Raw genomic sequence first — 22,534 nt, forward strand, 5'->3', positions numbered from 1 at the left:
CAATACTTTTATCTCGGAGGAGGAAAGGCAGGGATCAAACTTAAACAGAACAGGGGAAATGATGGACTTTGCTGATGTAATTAATGAATGCCAGCTCCTTGATGTCACGACCGCCCTCACTAAGGATAGTAAAGACGGGGAAATCGTGACTAGGGAAGGGACTAAGGAGCGGGGAAGAAAAGAGGGACGCAATGAAAGACAACAATAAAGGACGAGATTGAATATGAAAACCCAATTAACTTCAAAAAGAAATATTTTTTCTATCGAATAGTTAAACAACGGATTAATGTCTCAAGGTAAATAATGTCATAACGTAGTGCGGGAAAAAATGAAAGACTTTATCAAGAACGATTCGAAACAAGGCAGCGGAAAAACAAGTATCAAAGGAGAGTCATAGGATGACGCCCATGTATGAAGACACGACGCATCCGGGAATTCTTAAAGCTCACTCAAATAATGTCATTGGTCAGTCAAAACATTAATACCACTCTCTCGTTGGAATATAAAAATTCTGGCAGCATTGCGCAGTTCATTTGAAAAATTCACCATAAATTCATCCGATGTCCAATGAGGCTGAAATTTTAACACGACTCAGAAGACACTTCAAATTTTCATCTAGTTCAAGAATAACATCAAACGGAGGGCTTTTGGTCGGTCAAACAGAATACGAAACTTTCTGGGCGAGAACAAAAGTTTCTGGCAGAATTGTGCAGTCAACTTCAAACATTTATTAAAAATCCATTTTTTGACAATAAGGGCTGAAATTCACACGAAACACAGAAAACAACTTGAAATTTACTCGGTAAAATTTTCATATCAAAATTCGATCATTTGATAGGTCAATTACACATCAGAAACCGCTGTTCGAACGTCACAGATTTCAGGCTCACAAATTCGAAATTAGGGTTTCTTCCTCTATCATCCAAATACAATTTTTCATGCTTATAACACACAATCATGTTTAAAAAGGTTCTCATAATCATGTTCTCATACAATCACACATCATTCACCAATGAATCATTCAAACTTCACACATATTCATTCAAAATCGCATATTCACAAATCTCCTCATAAAAACACAAATTCCCACCGATTAATTATGCGATCTATGATTCCTACACTCACTATATGCGCGAGGGAATCAAGGACAAGGATTCAATGGAAAATATGAGAAAGAGAATTCAAATATACCTTTCTTGTTCAACACAATCGGAAGGAAAGATAATTTATGCGATTCTTCGATGAATCTTGAATTTCCAACTCCAAATTGATGCAAGAACAAATGATTGGTGAAGAATTGGTGGAGAAGGAGAGGAAGAGAGGAAAAAACGTGTGGGAGAGATGAGAGGGAGAGAAAAAGGCCTTGAAATAATGGGGCTAGGGTTTGGGTTTCTCCCTTTTTATATTCTAGCATTAATTCTCCACTTAATTAAATAAAAAAAAAAATAAAACAAATTTTGGAGTGAAAATATGGAAAAGGGATGTGTACTAGGGGAGTATTTTAAAAAAAATATTTAAATCCTCAATTAAATAGGAATAGGATTTAAATTGGTAATTTCTTGTAGGAAAAGACTCCCACAAAATAGGTAACAAATAAATTAATCCCACAAGTAATTGAAAGGCATATGGGCGTAAATTATGTAGAATAGCATAGGGATAATTTGGTTTGGATTTAATTTAAATAAATATCCCAAAGCAATTAATTAAATCCAAGAAAGAAAGTATTATTTTCAATGGATAGGAGGGCCGAAAATTCTAAATAATATGGCTAGAAATATATGCATGATCCCACTTAATTTAATTCACACATTGGAAGCTTAATCACATTAACTCACATAACCCACAACAACTAATTTTACATAATTAACTCAAACACATAGAGACTCAATTTCTACAAAAGAAATTCTTATTTAACATCCACATTAATAAAAAAAAAACCATCAAATAAAAATAAAAAATAAAAAGTCATAATTTTCCGGGGTGCTACATCCTTTCCCTCTTAACAGAAATTTCGTCCCGAAATTTGGTCGTCTCACAAAAACAAATCGGGGTCATCTTATCTTCTAACTCCAACGTCATAGTACTTTTACACATAACACACCTTTATGACATCACACAATTCATGCTCACGTTCCAACATAATAGTATCATCACATTAGCATATTCACACATAACTTCCATACACATGCATACTCTTGCCAATACACTCTTATCATATCATCATCAATTCCATATTTTTTCAATAACTTAAAACATACCTCACTTTCTTGTGGTTGAGCGTGATGCTTCGGATGTTGAGCGTTCGTGACACTTTTAGTCTAGGGGTACTAATCTAGACTTAATCTGAAAGAAGACTCTCGGACCAGAGCGAAAGAACGAAGTTCTGATACCACTTTGTCACGACCGCCCTCACTAAGGATAGTAAAGACGGGGAAATAGTGACTAGGAAAGGGATTAAGGAGCGGGGAAGAAAAGAGGGACGCAATGAAAGACACCAATAAATGACGAGATTGAATATTAAAACCCAATTAACTTCAAAAAGAAATATTTTGGTCTATCGAATAGTTAAACAACGGATTAATGTCTCAAGGTAAATAATGTCTTTACGTAGTGTGGGAAAAAATGAAAGACTTTAATAAGAACGATTCGAAACAAGGCAGCGGAAAAACAAGTATCAAAGGAGAGTAATAGGATGACGCCCATGTATGAAGACACGACGCATCCGGGAATTCCTAAAGCTCACTCAAATAAAGTCATTGGTCAGTCAAAACATTAATACCACTCTCTGGTCGGAATATAAAAATTCTGGCAGCATTGCGCAGTTCATTTGAAAAATTCACCATATATTCATCCGATGTCCAATGAGGCTGAAATTTTTACACGACTCAGAAGACACTCCAAATTTTCATCTAGTTCAAGAATATCATCAAACGGAGGGCATTTGATTGGTCAAATAGAATACGAAACTTTCTGGGCGAGAACAAAAGTTTCTCACAGAATTGTGCAGTCAACTTCAAACATTTATTAAAAATCCATTTTTCGACAAAAAGGGCTGAAATTCACACGAGACACAGAAAACAACTTGAAATTTACTCGGTAAAATTTTCATATCAAAATTCGATCATTTGATAGGTCAATTACACATCAGAAACCGCTGTTCGAACGTCACAGATTTCAGGCTCACAAATTCGAAATTAGGGTTTCTTCCTCAATCATCCAAATACAATTTTTCATGCTTATAACACACAATCATGCTTAAAAAGGTTCTCATAATCATGTTCTCATATAATCACACATCATTCACCAATGAATCATTCAAACTTCACACATATTCATTCAAAATCGCATATTCACAAATCTCCTCATACAAAACACAAATTCCCACCGATTAATTATGCGATCTATGATTCCTACACTCACTATATGCATGTGGGAATCAAGAACAAGGATTCAATGGAAAAGATGAGAAAGAGAATTCAAATATACCTTTCTTGTTCAAAACAATCGGTAGGAAAGATAATTTATGCAATTCTTCGATGAATCTTGAATTTCCAACTCCAAATTGATGCAAGAACATAGGATTGGTGAAGAATTGGTGGAGAAGGAGAGGAAGAGAGGAAAAAACATGTGGGAGAGAGGAGAGGGAGAGAAAAGGCCTTGAAATAATGGGGCTAGGGTTTGGGTTTCTCCCTTTTTATATTCTAGCATTAATTCTCCACTTAAATAAACAAAAATAAAAAAATAAAACAAATTGTGGAGTGAAAATATGGAAAAGGGACGTGTACTAGGGGAGTATTTTAAAAAATATATTTAAATCCTCAATTAAATAGGAATAGGATTTAAATTGGTAATTTCTTCTAGGAAAAGACTCCCACAAAATAGGTAACAAATAAATTAATCCCTCAAGTAATTGAAAGGCATATGGGCGTAAATTATGTAGAATAGCATAGGGATAATTTGGTTTGGTTTTAATTTAAATAAATATCCCAAAGCAATTAATTAAATCCAAGAAAGAAAGTATTATTTTCAATGGATAGGAGGGCTTGGATAGGAGGGCTGAAAATTCTAAATAATATGGCTAGAAATATATGCATGATCCAACTTAATTTAATTCACACATTGGAAGCTTAATCACATTAATTCACAAACAACTAATTTTACATAATTAACTCAAACACATAGAGACTCAATTTCTACAAAAGAAATTCTTATTCAACATCCACATTAATAAAAAAAAACCAACAAATAAAAATAAAAAAATAAAAAGTCACAATTTTCCGGGGTGCTACATCCTTCCCCTCTTAACAGAAATTTCGTCCCGAAATTTGGTCATCTCACAAAAACAAATCGGGGTCATCTTATCTTCTAACTCCCACGTCATAGTACTTTCACACATAACACACCTTTATGACATCACACAATTCATGCTCACGTTCCAACATAATAGTATCATCACATTAGCATATTCACACATAACTTCCATACACATGCATACTCTTGTCAATACACCCTTATCATATCATCATCAATTCCATATTTTTTCAATAACTTAAAACATACCTCACTTTCTTGTGGTTGAGCGTGATGCTTTGGATGTTGAGCGTTCGTGACACTTTTAGTCTAGGGGTACTAATCTAGACTTAATATGAAAGAAGACTCTCGGACCAGAGCGAAAGAACAAAGCTCTGATACCACTTTGTCACGACCGCCCTCACTAAGGATAGTAAAGACGGGGAAATAGTGACTAGGGAAGGGATTAAGGAGCGGGGAAGAAAAGAGGGACGTAATGAAAGACAACAATAAAGGACGAGATTAAATATGAAAACCCAATTAACTTCAAAAAGAAATATTTTGGTCTATCGAATAGTTAAACAACGGATTAATGTCTCAAGGTAAATAATGTCATTACGTAGTGGGGGAAAAAATGAAAGACTTTAATAAGAACGATTCGAAACAAGGCAGCGGAAAAACAAGTATCAAAGGAGAGTAATAGGATGACGCCCATGTATGAAGACACGACGCATCCGGGAATTCCTAAAGCTCACTCAAATAAAGTCATTGGTCAGTCAAAACATTAATACCACTCTCTAGTCGGAATATAAAAATTCTGGCAGCATTGCGCAGTTCATTTGAAAAATTCACCATATATTCATCCGATGTCCAATGAGGCTGAAATTTTTACACGACTCAGAAGACACTCCAAATTTTCATCTAATTCAAGAATAACATCAAACGGAGGGCATTTGGTCGGTCAAACAGAATACGAAACTTTCTGGGCGAGAACAAAAGTTTCTCGCAGAATTGTGCAGTCAACTTCAAACATTTATTAAAAATCCATTTTTCGACAAAAAGGACTGAAATTCACACGAGACACAGAAAACAACTTGAAATTTACTCGGTAAAATTTTCATATCAAAATTCGATCATTTGATAGGTCAATTACACATCAGAAACCGTTGTTCGAACGTCACAGATTTCAGGCTCACAAATTCGAAATTAGGGTTTCTTCCTCAATCATCCAAATACAATTTTTCATGCTTATAACACACAATCATGCTTAAAAAGGTTTTCATAATCATGTTCTCATATAATCACACATCATTCACCAATGAATCATTCAAACTTCACACATATTCATTCAAAATCGCATATTCACAAATCTCCTCATACAAAACACAAATTCCCACCGATTAATTATGCGATCTATGATTCCTACACTCACTATATGCATGAGGGAATCAAGAACAAGGATTCAATGGAAAAGATGAGAAAGAGAATTCAAATATACCTTTCTTGTTCAAAACAATCGGTAGGAAAGATAATTTATGCGATTCTTCGATGAATCTTGAATTTCCAACTCCAAATTGATACAAGAACAAAGGATTGGTGATGAATTGGTGGAGAAGAAGAGGAAGAGAGGAAAAAACGTGTGGGAGAGAGGAGAGGGAGAGAAAAAGGCCTTGAAATAATGGGGCTAGGGTTTGGGTTTCTCCCTTTTTATATTCTAGCATTAATTCTCCACTTAAATAAACAAAAATAAAAAAATAAAACAAATTGTGGAGTGAAAATATGGAAAAGGGACGTGTACTAGGGGAGTATTTTAAAAAATATATTTAAATCCTCAATTAAATAGGAATAGGATTTAAATTGGTAATTTCTTCTAGGAAAAGACTCCCACAAAATAGGTAACAAATAAATTAATCCCTCAAGTAATTGAAAGGCATATGGGCGTAAATTATGTAGAATAGCATAGGAATAATTTGGTTTGGTTTTAATTTAAATAAATATCCCAAAGCAATTAATTAAATCCAAGAAAGAAAGTATTATTTTCAATGGATAGGAGGGCCGAAAATTCTAAATTATATGGCTAGAAATATATGCATGATCCCACTTAATTTAATTCAGACATTGGAAGCTTAATCACATTAACTCACATAACCCACAACAACTAATTTTACATAATTAACTCAAACACATAGAGACTGAATTTCTACAAAAGAAATTCTTATTCAACATCCACATTAATAAAAAAAAACCATCAAATAAAAATAAAAAAATAAAAAGTCACAATTTTCCGGGGTGCTACATCATTCCCCTCTTAACAGAAATTTCGTCCCGAAATTTGGTCATCTCACAAAAACAAATCGGGGTCATCTTATCTTCTAACTCCCACGTCATAGTACTTTCACACATAACACACCTTTATGACATCACACAATTCATGCTCACGTTCCAACATAATAGTATCATCACATTAGCATATTCACACATAACTTCCATACACATGCATACTCTTGCCAATACACCCTTATCATATCATCATCAATTCCATATTTTTTCAATAACTTAAAACATACCTCACTTTCTTGTGGTTGAGCGTGATGCTTCGGATGTTGAGCGTTCGTGACACTTTTAGTCTAGGGGTACTAATCTAGACTTAATCTGAAAGAAGACTCTCGGACCAGAGCGAAAGAACGAAGCTCTGATACCACTTTGTCACGACCGCCCTCACTAAGAATAGTAAAGACGGGGAAATAGTGACTAGGGAAGGGATTAAGGAGCGGGAAAGAAAAGAGGGACGCAATGAAAGACAACAATAAAGGACGAGATTGAATATGAAAACCCAATTAACTTCAAAAAGAAATATTTTGGTCTATCGAATAGTTAAATAACGGATTAATGTCTCAAGGTAAATAATGTCATTACGTAGTGTGGGAAAAAATGAAAGACTTTATCTAGAACGATTCGAAACAAGGCAGCGGAAAAACAAGTATCAAGGGAGAGTAATAGGATGACGCCCATGTATGAAGACACGACGCATCCGGGAATTCCTAAAGCTCACTCAAAGAAAGTCATTGGTCATTCAAAACATTAATACCACTCTCTGGTCGGAATATAAAAATTCTGGCAGCATTGCGCAGTTCATTTGAAAAATTCACCATATATTCATCCGATGTCCAATGAGGCTGAAATTTTTACACGACTCAGAAGACACTTCAAATTTTCGTCTAGTTCAAGAATAACATCAAACGGAGGGCATTTGGTCGGTCAAACAGAATACGAAACTTTCGGGGCGAGAACAAAAGTTTCTCGCAGAATTGTGCAGTCAACTTCAAACATTTATTAAAAATCCATTTTTCGACAAAAAGGGCTGAAATTCACACGAGACACAGAAAACAACTTGAAATTTACTCGGTAAAATTTTCATATCAAAATTCGATCATTTGATAGGTCAATTACACATCAGAAACTGATGTTCGAACGTCACAGATTTCAGGCTCACAAATTCGAAATTAAGGTTTCTTCCTCAATCATCCAAATACAATTTTTCATGCTTATAACACACAATCATGCTTAAAAAGTTCTCATAATCATGTTCTCATATAATCACACATCATTCACCAATGAATCATTCAAACTTCACACATATTCATTCAAAATCGCATATTCACAAATCTCCTCATACAAAACACAAATTCCCACCGATTAATTATGCGATCTATGATTCCTACACTCACTATATGCATGAGGGAATCAAGAACAAGGATTCAATGGAAAAGATGAGAAAGAGAATTCAAATATACCTTTCTTGTTCAAAACAATCGGTAGGAAAGATAATTTATGCGATTCTTCGATGAATCTTGAATTTCCAACTCCAAATTGATGCAAGAACAAAGGATTGGTGAAGAATTGGTGGAGAAGGAGAGGAAGAGAGGAAAAAACGTGTGGGAGAGAGGAGAGGGAGAGAAAAAGGCGTTGAAATAATGGGGCTAGGGTTTGGGTTTCTCCCTTTTTATATTCTATGATTAATTCTCCACTTAAATAAACAAAAATAAAAAAATAAAACAAATTGTGGAGTGAAAATATAGAAAAGGGACGTGTACTAGGGGAGTATTTTAAAAAATATATTTAAATCCTCAATTAAATAGGAATAGGATTTAAATTGGTAATTTCTTGTAGGAAAAGACTCCCACAAAATAGGTAACAAATAATTAATCCCTCAAGTAATTGAAAGGCATATGGGCGTAAATTATGTAGAATAGCATAGGGATAATTTGGTTTGGTTTTAATTTAAATAAATATCCCAAAGCAATTAATTAAATCCAAGAAAGAAAGTATTATTTTCAATGGATAGGAGGGCCGAAAATTCTAAATAATATGGCTAGAAATATATGCATGATCCCACTTAATTTAATTCACACATTGGAAGCTTAATCACATTAACTCACATAACCCACAACAACTAATTTTACATAATTAACTCAAACACATAGAGACTCAATTTCTACAAAAGAAATTCTTATTCAACATCCACATTAATAAAAAAAACCATCAAATAAAAATAAAAAAATAAAAAGTCACAATTTTCCGGGGTGCTACATCCTTCCCCTCTTAACAGAAATTTCGTCCCGAAATTTGGTCGTCTCACAAAAACAAATCGGGGTCATCTTATCTTCTAACTCCCACGTCATAGTACTTTCACACATAACACACCGTTATGACATCACACAATTCATGCTTACGTTCCAACATAATAGTATCATCACATTAGCATATTCACACATAACTTCCATACACATGCATACTCTTGCCAATACACCCTTATCATATCATCATCAATTCCATATTTTTTCAATAACTTAAACATACCTCACTTTTTTGTGGTTGAGCGTGATGCTTCGGATGTTGAGCGTTCGTGACACTTTTAGTCTAGGGGTACTAATCTAGACTTAATCTGAAAGAAGACTCTCGAACCAGAGCGAAAGAACGAAGCTCTGATACCACTTTGTCACGACCGCCCTCACTAAGGATAGTAAAGACAGGGAAATGGTGACTAGGGAAGGGATTAAGGAGAGGGGAAGAAAAGAGGGACGCAATGAAAGACAACAATAAAGGACGAGATTGAATATGAAACCCAATTAACTTCAAAAAGAAATATTTCGGTCTATCGAATAGTTAAACAACGGATTAATGTCTCAAGGTAAATAATGTCATAACGTAGTGTGGGAAAAAATGAAAGACTTTATCAAGAACGATTCGAAACAAGGCAGCGGAAAAACAAGTATCAAAGGAGAGTAATACGATGACGCACATGTATGAAGACACGACACATCCGGGAATTTCTAAAGCTCACTCAAATAAAGTCATTGGTCAGTCAAAACATTAATACCACTCTCTGGTCGGAATAAAAAAATTCTGGCAGCATTGCGCAGTTCATTTGAAAAATTCACCATATATTCATCCGATGTCCAATGAGGCTGAAATTTTTACACGACTCAGAAGACACTTCAAATTTTCATCTAGTTCAAAAATAACATCAAACGGAGGGCATTTGGTCGGTCAAACAGAATACGAAACTTTCTAGGCGAGAACAAAAGTTTCTGGCAGAATTGTGCAGTCAACTTCAAACATTTATTAAAAATCCATTTTCTGACAAAAAGGGCTGAAATTCACACGAGACACAGAAAACAACTTGCAATTTACTCGGTAAAATTTTCATATCAAAATTCGATCATTTGGTAGGTCAATTACACATCAGAAACCGATGTTCGAACGTCACAGATTTCAGGCTCACAAATTCGAAATTAGGTTTTCTTCCTCAATCATCCAAATACAATTTTTCATGCTTATAACACACAATCATGCTTAAAAAGTTCCCATAATCATGTTCTCATATAATCACACATCATTCACCAATGAATCATTCAAACTTCACACATATTCATTCAAAATCGCATATTCACAAATCTCCTCATACAAAACACAAATTCCCACCGATTAATTATGCGATCTATGATTCCTACACTCACTATATGCATGAGGGAATCAAGAACAATGATTCAATGGAAAAGATGAGAAAGAGAATTCAAATATACCTTTCTTGTTCAAAACAATCGGTAGGAAAGATAATTTATGCGATTCTTCGATGAATCTTGAATTTCCAACTCCAAATTGATGCAAGAACAAAGGATTGGTGAAGAATTGGTGGAGAAGGAGAGGAAGAGAGGAAAAAACGTGTGGGAGAGAGGAGAGGGAGAGAAAAAGTCCTTGAAATAATGGGGCTAGGGTTTGGGTTTCTCCCTTTTTTATATTCTAGCATTAATTCTCCACTTAAATAAATAAAAATAAAAATAAAAACAAATTGTGGAGTGAAAATATGGAAAAGGGACGTGTACTAGGGGAGTATTTTAAAAAATATATTTTAATCCTCAATTAAATAGGAATAGGATTTAAATTGGTAATTTCTTGTAGGAAAAGACTCCCACAAAATATGTAACAAATAAATTAATCCCTCAAGTAATTGAAAGGCATATGGGCGTAAATTACGTAGAATAGCATAGGGATAATTTGGTCTGGATTTAATTTAAATAAATATCCCAAAGAATTAATTAAATCCAAGAAAGAAAGTATTATTTTCAATGGATAGGGGGGCCGAAAATTCTAAATAATTTGGCTAGAAATATATTCATGATCCCATTTAATTTAATTCACACATTGGAAGCTTAATCACATTAACTCACATAACCCACAACAACTAATTTTCCATAATTAACTCAAACACTTAGAGACTCAATTTCTACAAAAGAAATTCTTATTCAACATCCACATTAATAAAAAAAAAACCATCAAATAAAAATAAAAAAATAAAAAGTCACAATTTTCGGGGTGCTACATCCTTCTCCTCTTAACAGAAATTTCGTCCCGAAATTCGATCGTCTCACAAAAACAAATCGGGGTCATCTTATCTTCTAACTCCCACGTCATAGTACTTTCACACATAACACACATAACTTCCATACACATGCATACTCTTGCCAATACACCCTTATCATATCTTCATCAATTCTATATTTTTTAAATAACTTAAAACATACCTCACTTTCTTGTGGTTGAGCGTGATGCTTCGGATGTTGAGCGTTCGTGACACTTTTAGTCTAGGGGTACTAATCTAGACTTAATCTGAAAGAAGACTCTCGGACCAGAGCGAAAGAACGAAGCTCTGATACCACTTTGTCACGACCGCCCTCACTAAGGATAGTAAAGATGGGGAAATAGTGACTAGGGAAGGGATTAAGGAGCGGGGAAGAAAAGAGGGACGCAATGAAAGACAACAATAAAGGACGAGATTGAATATGAAAACCCAATTAACTTCAAAAAGAAATATTTTGGTCTATCGAATAGTTAAACAACGGATTAATGTCTCAAGGTAAATAATGTCATAACGTAGTGTGGGAAAAAATGAAAGACTTTATCAAGAACGATTCGAAACAAGGCAGCGGAAAAACAAGTATCAAAGGAGAGTAATAGGATGACGCCCATGCATGAAGACACGACGCATCCGAGAATTCCTAAAGCTCACTCAAATAAAGTCATTGGTCAGTCAAAACATTAATACCACTCTCTGGTCGGAATATAAAAATTCTAGCAGCATTGCGCAGTTCATTTGAAAAATTCACCATATATTCATCCGATGTCCAATGAGGCTGAAATTTTTACACGACTCAGAAAACACTTCAAATTTTCATCTAGTTCAAGAATAACATCAAACGGCGGGCATTTGTTCGGTCAAACAGAATACGAAACTTTCTGGGCGAGAACACAAGTTTCTGGCAGAATTGCGCAGTCAACTTCAAATATTTATTAAAAATCCATTTTTCGACAAAAAGGGCTGAAATTCACACGAGAGACAGAAAACACCTTGAAATTTACTTGGTAAAATTATCATATCAAAATTGGATCATTTGATAGGTCAATTACACATCAGAAACCGCTGTTTGAACGTCACAGATTTCAGGCTCACAAATTCGAAATTAGGGTTTCTTCCTCAATCATCCAAATACAATTTTTCATGCTTATAACACACAATCATGCTTAAAAAGGTTCTCATAATCATGTTCTCATATAATCACACATCATTCACCAATGAATCATTCAAACTTCATACATATTCATTCAAAATCGCATATTCACAAATCTCCTCATACAAAATACAAATTCCCACCGATTAATTATGCGATCTATGATTCCTACACTCACTATATGCATGAGGGAATCAAGAACAAGGATTCAATGGAAAAGATGAGAAAGAGAATTCAAATATACCTTTCTTGTTCAAAGCAATCGGTAGGAAAGATAATTGATGCGATTCTTCGATAAATCTTGAATTTCCAACTCCAAATTGATGCAAGAACAAAGGATTGGTGAAGAATTGGTGGAGAAGGAGAGGAAGAGAGGAAAAAACGTGTGGGAGAGAGGAGAGGGAGAGAAAAAGGCGTTGAAATAATGGGGCTAGGGTTTGGGTTTCTCCCTTTTTATATTCTATGATTAATTCTCCACTTAAATAAACAAAAATAAAAAAATAAAACAAATTGTGGAGTGAAAATATAGAAAAGGGACGTGTACTAGGGGAGTATTTTAAAAAATATATTTAAATCCTCAATTAAATAGGAATATGATTTAAATTGGTAATTTCTTGTAGGAAAAGACTCCCACAAAATAGGTAACAAATAAATTAATCCCACAAGTAATTGAAAGGTATATGGGCGAAAATTATGTAGAATAGCATAGGGATAATTTGGTTTGGATTTAATTTTGATAAATATCCCAAAGCAATTAATTAAATCCAAGAAAGAAAGTATTATTTCCAATGGATAGGAGGGCCGAAAATTCTAAATAATATGGCTAGAAATATATGCATGATCCCACTTAATTTAATTCACACATTGGAAGTTTAATCACATTAACTCACATAACCCACAACAACTAATTTTACATAATTAACTCAAACACATAGAGACTCAATTTCCACAAAAGAAATTCTTATTCAACATCCACATTAATAAAAAAAAAGCCATCAAATAAAAATAAAAAAATAAAAAGTCACAGTTTTCCGGGGTGCTACACTTGACCTTGGAGTTGATGGAACAAAATTTACTTGGTCAAGAGGTGAGACATTTGAAAGATTGGATAGGGCTTTAATAGGTGATGGATGGCTGGATTTATTCTAAGCAACAAGAGTCACCAGCCTACCTAGGGTGATGTCTGATCACAGCCCCTTACTTATACAATGCCAAAACCCAGGCCCCTGTGTCCGGCCACCTTTCAGGTTCTAAAACATGTGGGTTAGGCATGAATCTTTTATAAAGGAGGTGGAGAAAGATTGGAAAGTACCTACGGGTGCAAGGGGAATGGTGAATCTACAAATCAAACTGAGCAGACTTAAGAAATGCCTGAAAATATGGAACAAAAATGTGTTTGGCAATATTTTTGTGAAGATAAAGCAAGCAGAAGTAGAAGCAAAGGAAGCGGCTATGATTTTCGAAAGAAATCAGACTCCAGCAAATAGAGCAGAGATGAACAAGAAGGCAGCTGAATATGCTCTAAGAATAAAGATGGAGGATGATTTCTGGAAACAAAAGGCAACAATAAGGTGGTCAGTGGAGGGAGAGAGGAATACCAAATTTTTCTAGGGATGGGTTAAGCATTAAAGAGCCAAATCAAGAATACATGCCATAGAGGAGGATGGGCAAACCTTGTCAGAAGATGAAGATGTATGGAATTCCGCTGTTAACTTCTTCCAGAAACTGTTAACTTCTGATGTTGATGTTCTACATGAAGCGGACCTGGATATTTTGGATTCCCTCTCTAGTGGTTTTAACATGGACGATTTAGAGAGAATGCCTTTGGAGAAGGAGGTTAGGGAGGTGGTCTTTAGTATCAATCCGGAGAGTGTGTCAGGACCAGACGGGTACTCCTCTCTGTTCTTCCAAAGTTGTTGGAAGGTGGTGTGCATGGATGTCTTGGAGGCAGTGCAGGATTTCTTCGAGGGCTCACAGATGCCAAGGGGAATTGCAGCAACAATGATCATCTTGATCCCTAAGAAAAGAAATCCTACAATATGGGCAGAATATAGGCCTATAAGCCTGTGCAACGTATCGAACAAGATCATTTCCAAGCTTATTGCAACAAGAATGGCTCCGCTGTTACCAATAGTAACTGCTCCTAATCAAAGTGGATTTGTTAAGGGGCGATTACTAAGTGATAATGTGCTTTTGGCAAAAGAAATATTTCATGAGATTTGGAAATGTAACCCCTCTCCTAATCTAGCTGTTAAGCTAGATATGGCGAAAGCATACGACTGGGTCCAGTGGCCTTTCCTTCTTAAAGTAATGGAAAAAATGGGTTTTTCGAAGATGTGGCTGAATATGATTGAGAGATGTGTCAACTCATATTGGTTCTCGATCCTCATCAACGGATCACCATCTGGTTTCTTTAAATCTTCAAGAGGACTACGACAAGGGGATCCGCTTTCACCCTCCTTGTTTATTCTTGCAGCTGACTATCTGTCCCGGCTTTTGGATCGCCTCATTCTTGGAAGAAAGGAGATGAGGTTCTGCACTGCCAGATATTCAATGGGAGTGTCCCACCTTGCGTATGCAGATGATATTTTGATTTTTACACAAGCAAGAAGGACATCCGTTAGGAAACTCAAGAACTGCCTCAAGCATTACATGGAGGTTTCAGGTCAACTAATAAATGAGGGGAAGAGTTGTTTCTATATAGACAAGAAGTATGATGGATGGGCAGCAGGTGTTAAATCGGTTGGAGGCTTTCAACAAGGTCAAATGCCATGTACGTACCTGGGAGTCCCTATCTTCCGAGGTCGAAACAAAACAAACTTATACTTATTCATCAGGGATAAAATCTCTGAAAAGATCAATAGCTGGAGCCATAGACAGCTATCCTTTAGGGGGAGATTAACACTGATAAAGAGCATTCTTGGGGCAATTCCCATACATATTTTTCAGGTTCTCGAGCCTACAAAAGGAGCTCTTAAAATGGTGGAACAAGTCTTGGCTAGATTCTTTTGGGGATCTTGCAACACCTCCTCCAAAACACATTGGATTAAATGGATGGACGTGTGCAGGCCGACATCGGAAGGAGGATTGGGACTGCGACGGATGATAGATACAGTGGAGGCTTTTATTTTTAAACTTTGGTGGAGATTTCGGGAAAGGAACTCTTTATGGGCAGAGTATATGCATAGAAAATACTGGACAAGATCAGCATCGACCCTCATCTATCGATCACCCTCATCTATCGATCTGGTAGGTTCAGCCCAACCTGGAGGAGGATGTATAAAGCAGGGCTGAAATGTCATAAGAAAATTAGCTGGTTGTTGGGAACGGGGAGGTTAAATTTTTGGGAAGATATATGGGTTAAAGACCAACCGCTGGTGGATCTCTGTTTGAAGGAGGGTACTCCAGAATTTATCTGGGTGGAGGATCTCTGGATGAACATATGTTGGAATGAGGACTTTGTTACCGACCTTTTACAGGAGTGGGGAGTTCCTGGGGAGGTTTGGGAAGACATCAGATCCGTGCCTAGAGATACTAGCGGAAAGGACATAGCTCGATGGAACCTGACACCGCATGGTAATTTTACAGTTGCTTCGGCTTGGGAGGAAGTTCGTTTGAGAGGTGAAGAAATGGATATTTACAAAATCATATGGGACAAAGGGATCAATCCTACGATTTCTGTGTTCCTATGGAGACTTATGGCTAATCGGATCCCTATGGACGAGAAAGTGCAATGGAGAGGAGTGGCTTTGGCATCTAAGTGTCGTTGTTGTGGAAAACCAGACACTGAATCAAGGCTGCATTTGTTTGTGAATGGAGAAGCAGCAAGGGAAATTTGGAGTCACTTTGCGAAATGGTTCCCTCAAGTACCACCTTATGGAGGAATAGGACACAATCTGGAAGTAAGGCTAAGGTGGTGGCAGAGACATTTGGGTGAGAGGAACAAGCAACACATCTGTAATCTCATCCCTTGTCTGATATTATGGTACATATAGACAGAGAGGAATGGTTGTGTGCATAGGGAGCTGACCTTCAGGGTAGAGAATGTATGTCGTAGGGTCACGGCTCATTTGAGGAACTTGGTGCTAGCAGGACATCTTGGCCCGGAACAGTGGAAGGGGTGTGTGACGAGAGTTAATTTTATGGATGTTCAAATGATGGAGGATGTCGGAACATGCCGTCCAAAAATCAAGAGAGTAGAGAAAGTGCAATGGAGGTCGCCGGAACAGCCATGGATGAAACTAATTACGGATGGAGGTCTAGAGGGATCTACGAGCAGGGCAGGAGGGGAAGGGCTACTTCGCGACTACCTCGGGAATATAGTTGAGGCTTTCTGCACCCCCTTGAAAGTTGACTCAGGATGGGAGGCGGAGGTGATGGCGCTACTGGAAGGAATCTTGATGGCAAAGCGTCATACTCAGCATATCTGGATCGAAACAGATGCTGAAAGTTTGAGGTTGTATATGGAGAGAGGCTGTTTAGGTCCGGCAAGAACGAGACATATAATGGCAAAAATTAGGCTGGTCCTTAAAGATACTATTTGGAATATAACACACATAAGGAGAGAGGGGAACAAGGCAGCGGATCACTTGGTTTTGATGGGGAAGAATGGCCCTAGTTTAACTAAGTTTACGGCGGAGTCGGCCCCGGCAAGAGTGAAAGCCTTAGCGCGTTTAGACCAGATTGGCATGCCTAATTTTAGTTTTACTTAATGGTTTTGTTGCTTTGCCTTTTTCTGATCTCTGGGAGGTGATAGTTAGAGGCTTGTAACTCCTTCAAGGATTATTTTGGACACTCCACATTTGGGTGTGTCAGATTGTAATTTGTTTTTTCTTGAAATATATGGGACGAGGGACCTACTAAAACCCTCCACCGGGAAGGTGTTTGATTTAAAAAAAACATATTCTATGCATGTATTACATGTGTTATATATGCAATTAACATTTACTGTATATGTATTTAACATGACTAGTATTCGTAATTAATATGCATTGTATATGAATGTAGCATTGTTGTATTATATATGTAATTGACAAGGATTTTATATGTAATTAATATGACTTTAATTCGTACGTACCATGGATTGTATATGTCTAACATGGATTTTATATGTACTTAACATGACTTGGTAAGGATTGTAAATGTAGTTGCATTATTTGTATTATATATATAATTGATATGGATTGTATATGTTTCAATATAACTTGTATTCGTAGTTAAGTGATGTGGACATGGATTAGTAGTTGTTTTATTATACACGTAGTTATATTACGTGCTATGGACATGGATGGACAAGGATTGCTTATTGTTAACATGGTGTGTGTATGAATATCATGGATTATGCTTGCTATTAACATGTGTGGCACTACTATGTTTGCTCTTGTGACTTATATGGTTTATGTATTAGTTTACCATGTAAATGTTTTCTGTTAACATTATTAGAATTGCCAGTCGTACATTGTTATAACGTGTTCATTGGGATGCCATCCAATGCACGTCATGTTTACGTGCTCATGCTCATTGAGCCGAACCGTTTGAGTGGTGGCGAGTTTTGGTTTCAAAATTTCTTACCCCCTGCATCCATATAGTACCCACAATGAAGCTTATTACAGCACTCGAGGGTTCACACCAGACGAACCAGCTTAATCATCGAACACAAACCAAGCATCCATTACGTACGATTGGGGAGAAATATGTACACACAACCATACCCTATTTTACACATCATATCAGCATCAATGAGTCAAGGACTACCACCAAATATTTTACAACCATAACAAAATTAGGTGATCCAATAGCGTAGGGAACATATATATGTATATACTAATGACAAATCACCAAGAATGGCAGAGAATATTCAAAACCCAATAGCATAGTCCACTTGAATGCAGGAGTGATGTGACATATTAGTGTCTACCACCCTATGGGTGATTTAGAAGCACGCGAACTTGCATGCGAGCTTATCTGTGAAGTGCCCTCGCCGTCACTCTTGATGAAGAGATCGTTGGGCAGTGTCTGACTCTTCTTCGGCCTTGAGCGCAGGTTCCATATGGTCCGACATCAATCCAATATATCCCCTTAGCAGTCGTGGACTCCCTGTCAGTGGCCTCGACGTCATCGTCGAACAATTTGCGGCAGACTGTGGGTTTGGAAAAGACAGCGGGTGAGTTCACTTCATCGTTGTCCGGTGCATCCTCGTAATAGCCAGAGTCCTCGGATGAGTCAGCATCACTTGAGGATGGGATGCTAATGAGATCAGTATGTGAATCCTCCTTCACGTCGTCGATGCCGAAAAAGCAACAAATCTTGTTGTACTCAGGTTCGTCATAGTAGTAGTAGGCCACAGCGAAGGGGTGCTTCTACATATAGGAAGTCATTGTTGTTAGAGGCAAATGCCATCTATTGTAACATGATATGAGCCATAACTGAAACAACAGAAAGATCATCCGCAGGATCTTCGTCCAGACGCAATCATTTGCGAAGATGCACATCTCGCACTTATCCCAGTACATCCCCAGATGGTTTTTTTAAATATTAATAATAAACTCTTGTATGAAGGAGGAAATTACAAATAAACTCATATAGAAAGGAGGAAATTACAACTGATATCAAGAGGACTCGAACTCAGCACCTCATATAATAATGTCTAAGCTCCTAGCCACATCAGTACGTCCCAGGATGGTTCATGACCTCTTTAAGTGCATAGAAAAAAATAGTCGGAGAGTTATATCTCAATTTTAATTAATAATGCAACAATCATATTTTCTCTTACTTTTATCATTTTTGTGTCATCCACTGACAAAATTATGGAAGTAACACAAGTCGGACATATTGAAAAGATCTGAAGAAGCTTATAAGATAGGTTAGTGTTTCATAGGTAACAAAAAAAAGTGGTGTGAGAATAGTTGAAGTATGAGATTTAAGAGAATCGGCAACGACGACCAATCTGATGGGTTGTCCCATCCCGACGGGACGAGCTGCAATCAGACCATCGTTGCTTGCATTCTCGTGAAGGATGCCCACCTGCAAAATCACGTTACTCGCACTCTGTATATGTAGATAAAATGAGTTGTATATGTAATTAACAAGTATTTTATATATAGTTAACATAACTTGTATTCGTAGTTAATGTGCATTGTATGTGTAATTAACATTGTAGTATTATACTCCCTTCGTCCCATAAAAATATTGGCATTGGATATGGCACGGGAATTAAGACAAAACTGGTAAAGTAAGAGAGGAGGAGAAAGGTATGGTAAAGTAATAGAGAGGAGGAGAATGGTAGTTAAAGTAGTGTTATTGGATAGTGGGACTTACATTATTAAATTGATATAACTTTTAAAAAATGGAATGCACATATTTTTGTGGGACTGACGAAAATGGAAAGTGCACATATTTTTATGGGACGGAGGGAGTATATGACAAGGATTGTATATGTAGATAACATGACATATTTATGTATCAACATATATTGTATATGTAGTTGACATGATGTGTATTCGTAGTTGGTATGGATTTTATATATAGTTACATTGTTGTATTATATATGTAATTGATATGGATTGTATACGTTTTAATATGACCTGTATTCGTTGTTACGTGCTGCTGGACATGGATTATGCTTATTGTTAACATGATTTGTGTATGCATTTCATGATTATGCTTTCTATTAACATGGTGTATGAACTATATTCGCATAGCGTATGCTTGCTCTTGTGACTAATATGGTTTGTGTGGGTGGTTAACATGGAATATGTTTGCTGTTAACATTATTAGAATTACGGTTTCAGACGTCGTACATTGCTTTTCATAGATTACATGGTGTGTGTATGCATTTACCCATGGAATATGCTTGCTTTTCACATGTGTGTGCACATTAGTAACACAGGTTTTACATGGGGTTAACATATTCTATGCATGTGTCGCATGTGTTATATATGCAATTAACATTTACTGTATATGTATTTAACATGACTAGTATTCGTAATTAATATGGATTGTATATGAATGTAGCATTATTGTATTATATATGTAATTGACAAGGATTTTATATGTAGTTAATATCACTTGTATTCGTATGTACTGTGGACTGTATATGTCTTTAACATGAATTTTATATGTAGTTATCATGACTTGGTATGAATTGTAAATGTAGTTGCATTGTTTGTATTATACTCCTTCCGTCCACGAAAAATAGGACACATTGTGAATGACACGGGTTTTAATGTGAAATTGGTAAAGTAAGAGAGAAGGGAAAAAAGTAAGAGAGAAGTAGTGTTAGTAGAATGTGGGGTCCATATTATTAGTAAAAGAGAAGGAAAAAAAGTAAGAGAGAAGTTGTTGAAAACTTTCCCTTTTTAAATGTGCTCTAGTTTTCGTGGATAACCAAAAATGGAAAATATTCTCTATTTTTCGTGGACGGAGGGGGTATATGTAATTGATATGGATTGTATATGTTTCAATATGACATGTATTCGTAGTTAAGTGTCGTGGACATGGATTCGTAGTTGTTTTATTAAACATGTAGTTATATTGCGTGTTGTGGACATGGATGGACAAAGATTATGCTTATTGTTAACATGGTGTGTGTATGCATATCATGGATTAGGCTTGCTATTGTTGTAGTTGATCGAGACGGAAATCCTTCTCTTCAACTATTATTGATGAAAACTATAAAAATTTGAAGATTTTATATGATTCTAAAACTAAGAAGAAGAAGAAATATTTAAAATTTAAAATCAATTAATAGAGAAAAATTTTGATACCAAGATTATTTTTGAAAGTTTTAAGGCTTGAATAGCCCGATGGGTTAACCCGAAACTCGGCGGGTTAGGGTTGAAATTTATTATCTGAAAAATTCATAACCCGAATAGCCTGCACCCAAATATCCCGGCAACTTGAGTAGGTTGGTCCGAACCCGAACGAGCTAGCCAATTGACATCCCTAGGTCTATCTATGCTAATTAAATTCATTTGGAACCATATACGTACAAATCCAATTGTACATGATATATTTTATACGTAGTAGTAGTTTAATCTTGATTTTATATGGGAAACGGGCCTCCCAATCTAATCAACTAAATGGGCTTTAATTTAAGATATAGAATTTGGTTTCCGAATGCCCAAAGTAAATGCCAATTTGAATCTATACACTTTTTTGGCATAAACCCATCATGTAATATAAGAAACTGTAATCCGACGAGGTGCGAGTTTTCTATAATATGATCGAAAATTGGAATCGAGACTTTTGATCACCAACGCATCGATCGACTCTACCCATCACTTCAAAGAAGATTATTCATATATAGTGGTACTATTATTTTCTTAAGATATTAAAGATTAAATACGAAATATATCAATAAATCATCTCAAAGTTCATACAAGTAAAGAAAAGAATTTAAGTAGATTTAGTCATATTTAAATATACGTAGGAATGACAACATAAGATAGGGAGATCATTAAAGTATAACTAATATTAAGTGTATAATTACAGAATACATCTCAGATCAAAATGATCTGGTTCAGTATAAGAGTGATTTAGTACACTTTAGGAAGGAGTGAACCAAAACACCATTATAGTGAAGTATTTACTTCGTGAAGGATTTAGTTCACTGTAAAGGCTTTTTGGTTCTCTCGTTCCTATAGTGAACTAAATAACTCTTATAGTAAACTAAATCGCTTTTATAGTGAACTAAATTCGCATTCTCTAATTATGTATTTAAGTTGTGGTTTCCCTAGATCACTACTATGAGAATATATATATATATATATGGGTGCATTATAATGATAACCCCAATTTTCGTAATAACCCTATAACTAAATCTGGACCACACATTTTTAAAATCACGTGGTCTAGATTCAAACTTAGATTTACTTCATAAAAAAAAGCGCGGGGGTAAATATGTCATTTCGCTCATGATAAAATTTACGTATCCAAAATTTCGCTCATTTAATTTCTGAATTTCGCTCATTTTATCATTTTATCAGTCAGTCAAAAGTATCATTTTATCAACTCAGAGTATCATTCTATCCGACAAAACTATCATTCTATGCAATAAACCTAACATATATCATTTTATCATTTTATCATTCAGTCAAAAGTATCATTTTATCAACACAGAGTATCATTCTATCCGGCAAAACTATCATTCTATGCAATAAACCTAACATATATCA

General features: G+C 35.9%; 1 protein-coding gene across 1 annotated transcript; it reads left to right on the plus strand.

Moving 5' to 3' along the window:
* Window positions 1-13,616: 13,616 nt before the first annotated feature.
* LOC121745859 lies at window positions 13,617-17,071 on the plus strand. The gene is made up of 4 exons (XM_042139803.1): window positions 13,617-13,930; window positions 13,991-15,308; window positions 15,548-16,261; window positions 16,355-17,071. The coding sequence occupies exons 1-4, from the start codon at window positions 13,617-13,619 to the stop codon at window positions 17,069-17,071; spliced, it is 3,063 nt and encodes a 1,020-aa protein (XP_041995737.1).
* The last annotated feature ends 5,463 nt before the right edge of the window (window positions 17,072-22,534 follow it).

This window comes from Salvia splendens, chromosome 8 (genome assembly GCF_004379255.2).
Source record: "Salvia splendens isolate huo1 chromosome 8, SspV2, whole genome shotgun sequence".
NCBI lineage: Eukaryota > Viridiplantae > Streptophyta > Magnoliopsida > Lamiales > Lamiaceae > Salvia > Salvia splendens.

What these genes read in the sequence shown, in the direction of transcription:
- LOC121745859 (XM_042139803.1), top strand. Translation starts at nt 13,617, where the DNA reads ATGTGGGTTAGGCATGAATCTTTTATAAAGGAGGTGGAGAAAGATTGG. An exon ending in AAACAAAAGGCAACAATAAG is followed by an intron (nt 13,931 to 13,990) that starts GTGGTCAGTGGA and finishes TAAGCATTAAAG; the next exon opens with AGCCAAATCAAGAATACATG. An exon ending in TTCCCATACATATTTTTCAG is followed by an intron (nt 15,309 to 15,547) that starts GTTCTCGAGCCT and finishes GTATATGCATAG; the next exon opens with AAAATACTGGACAAGATCAG.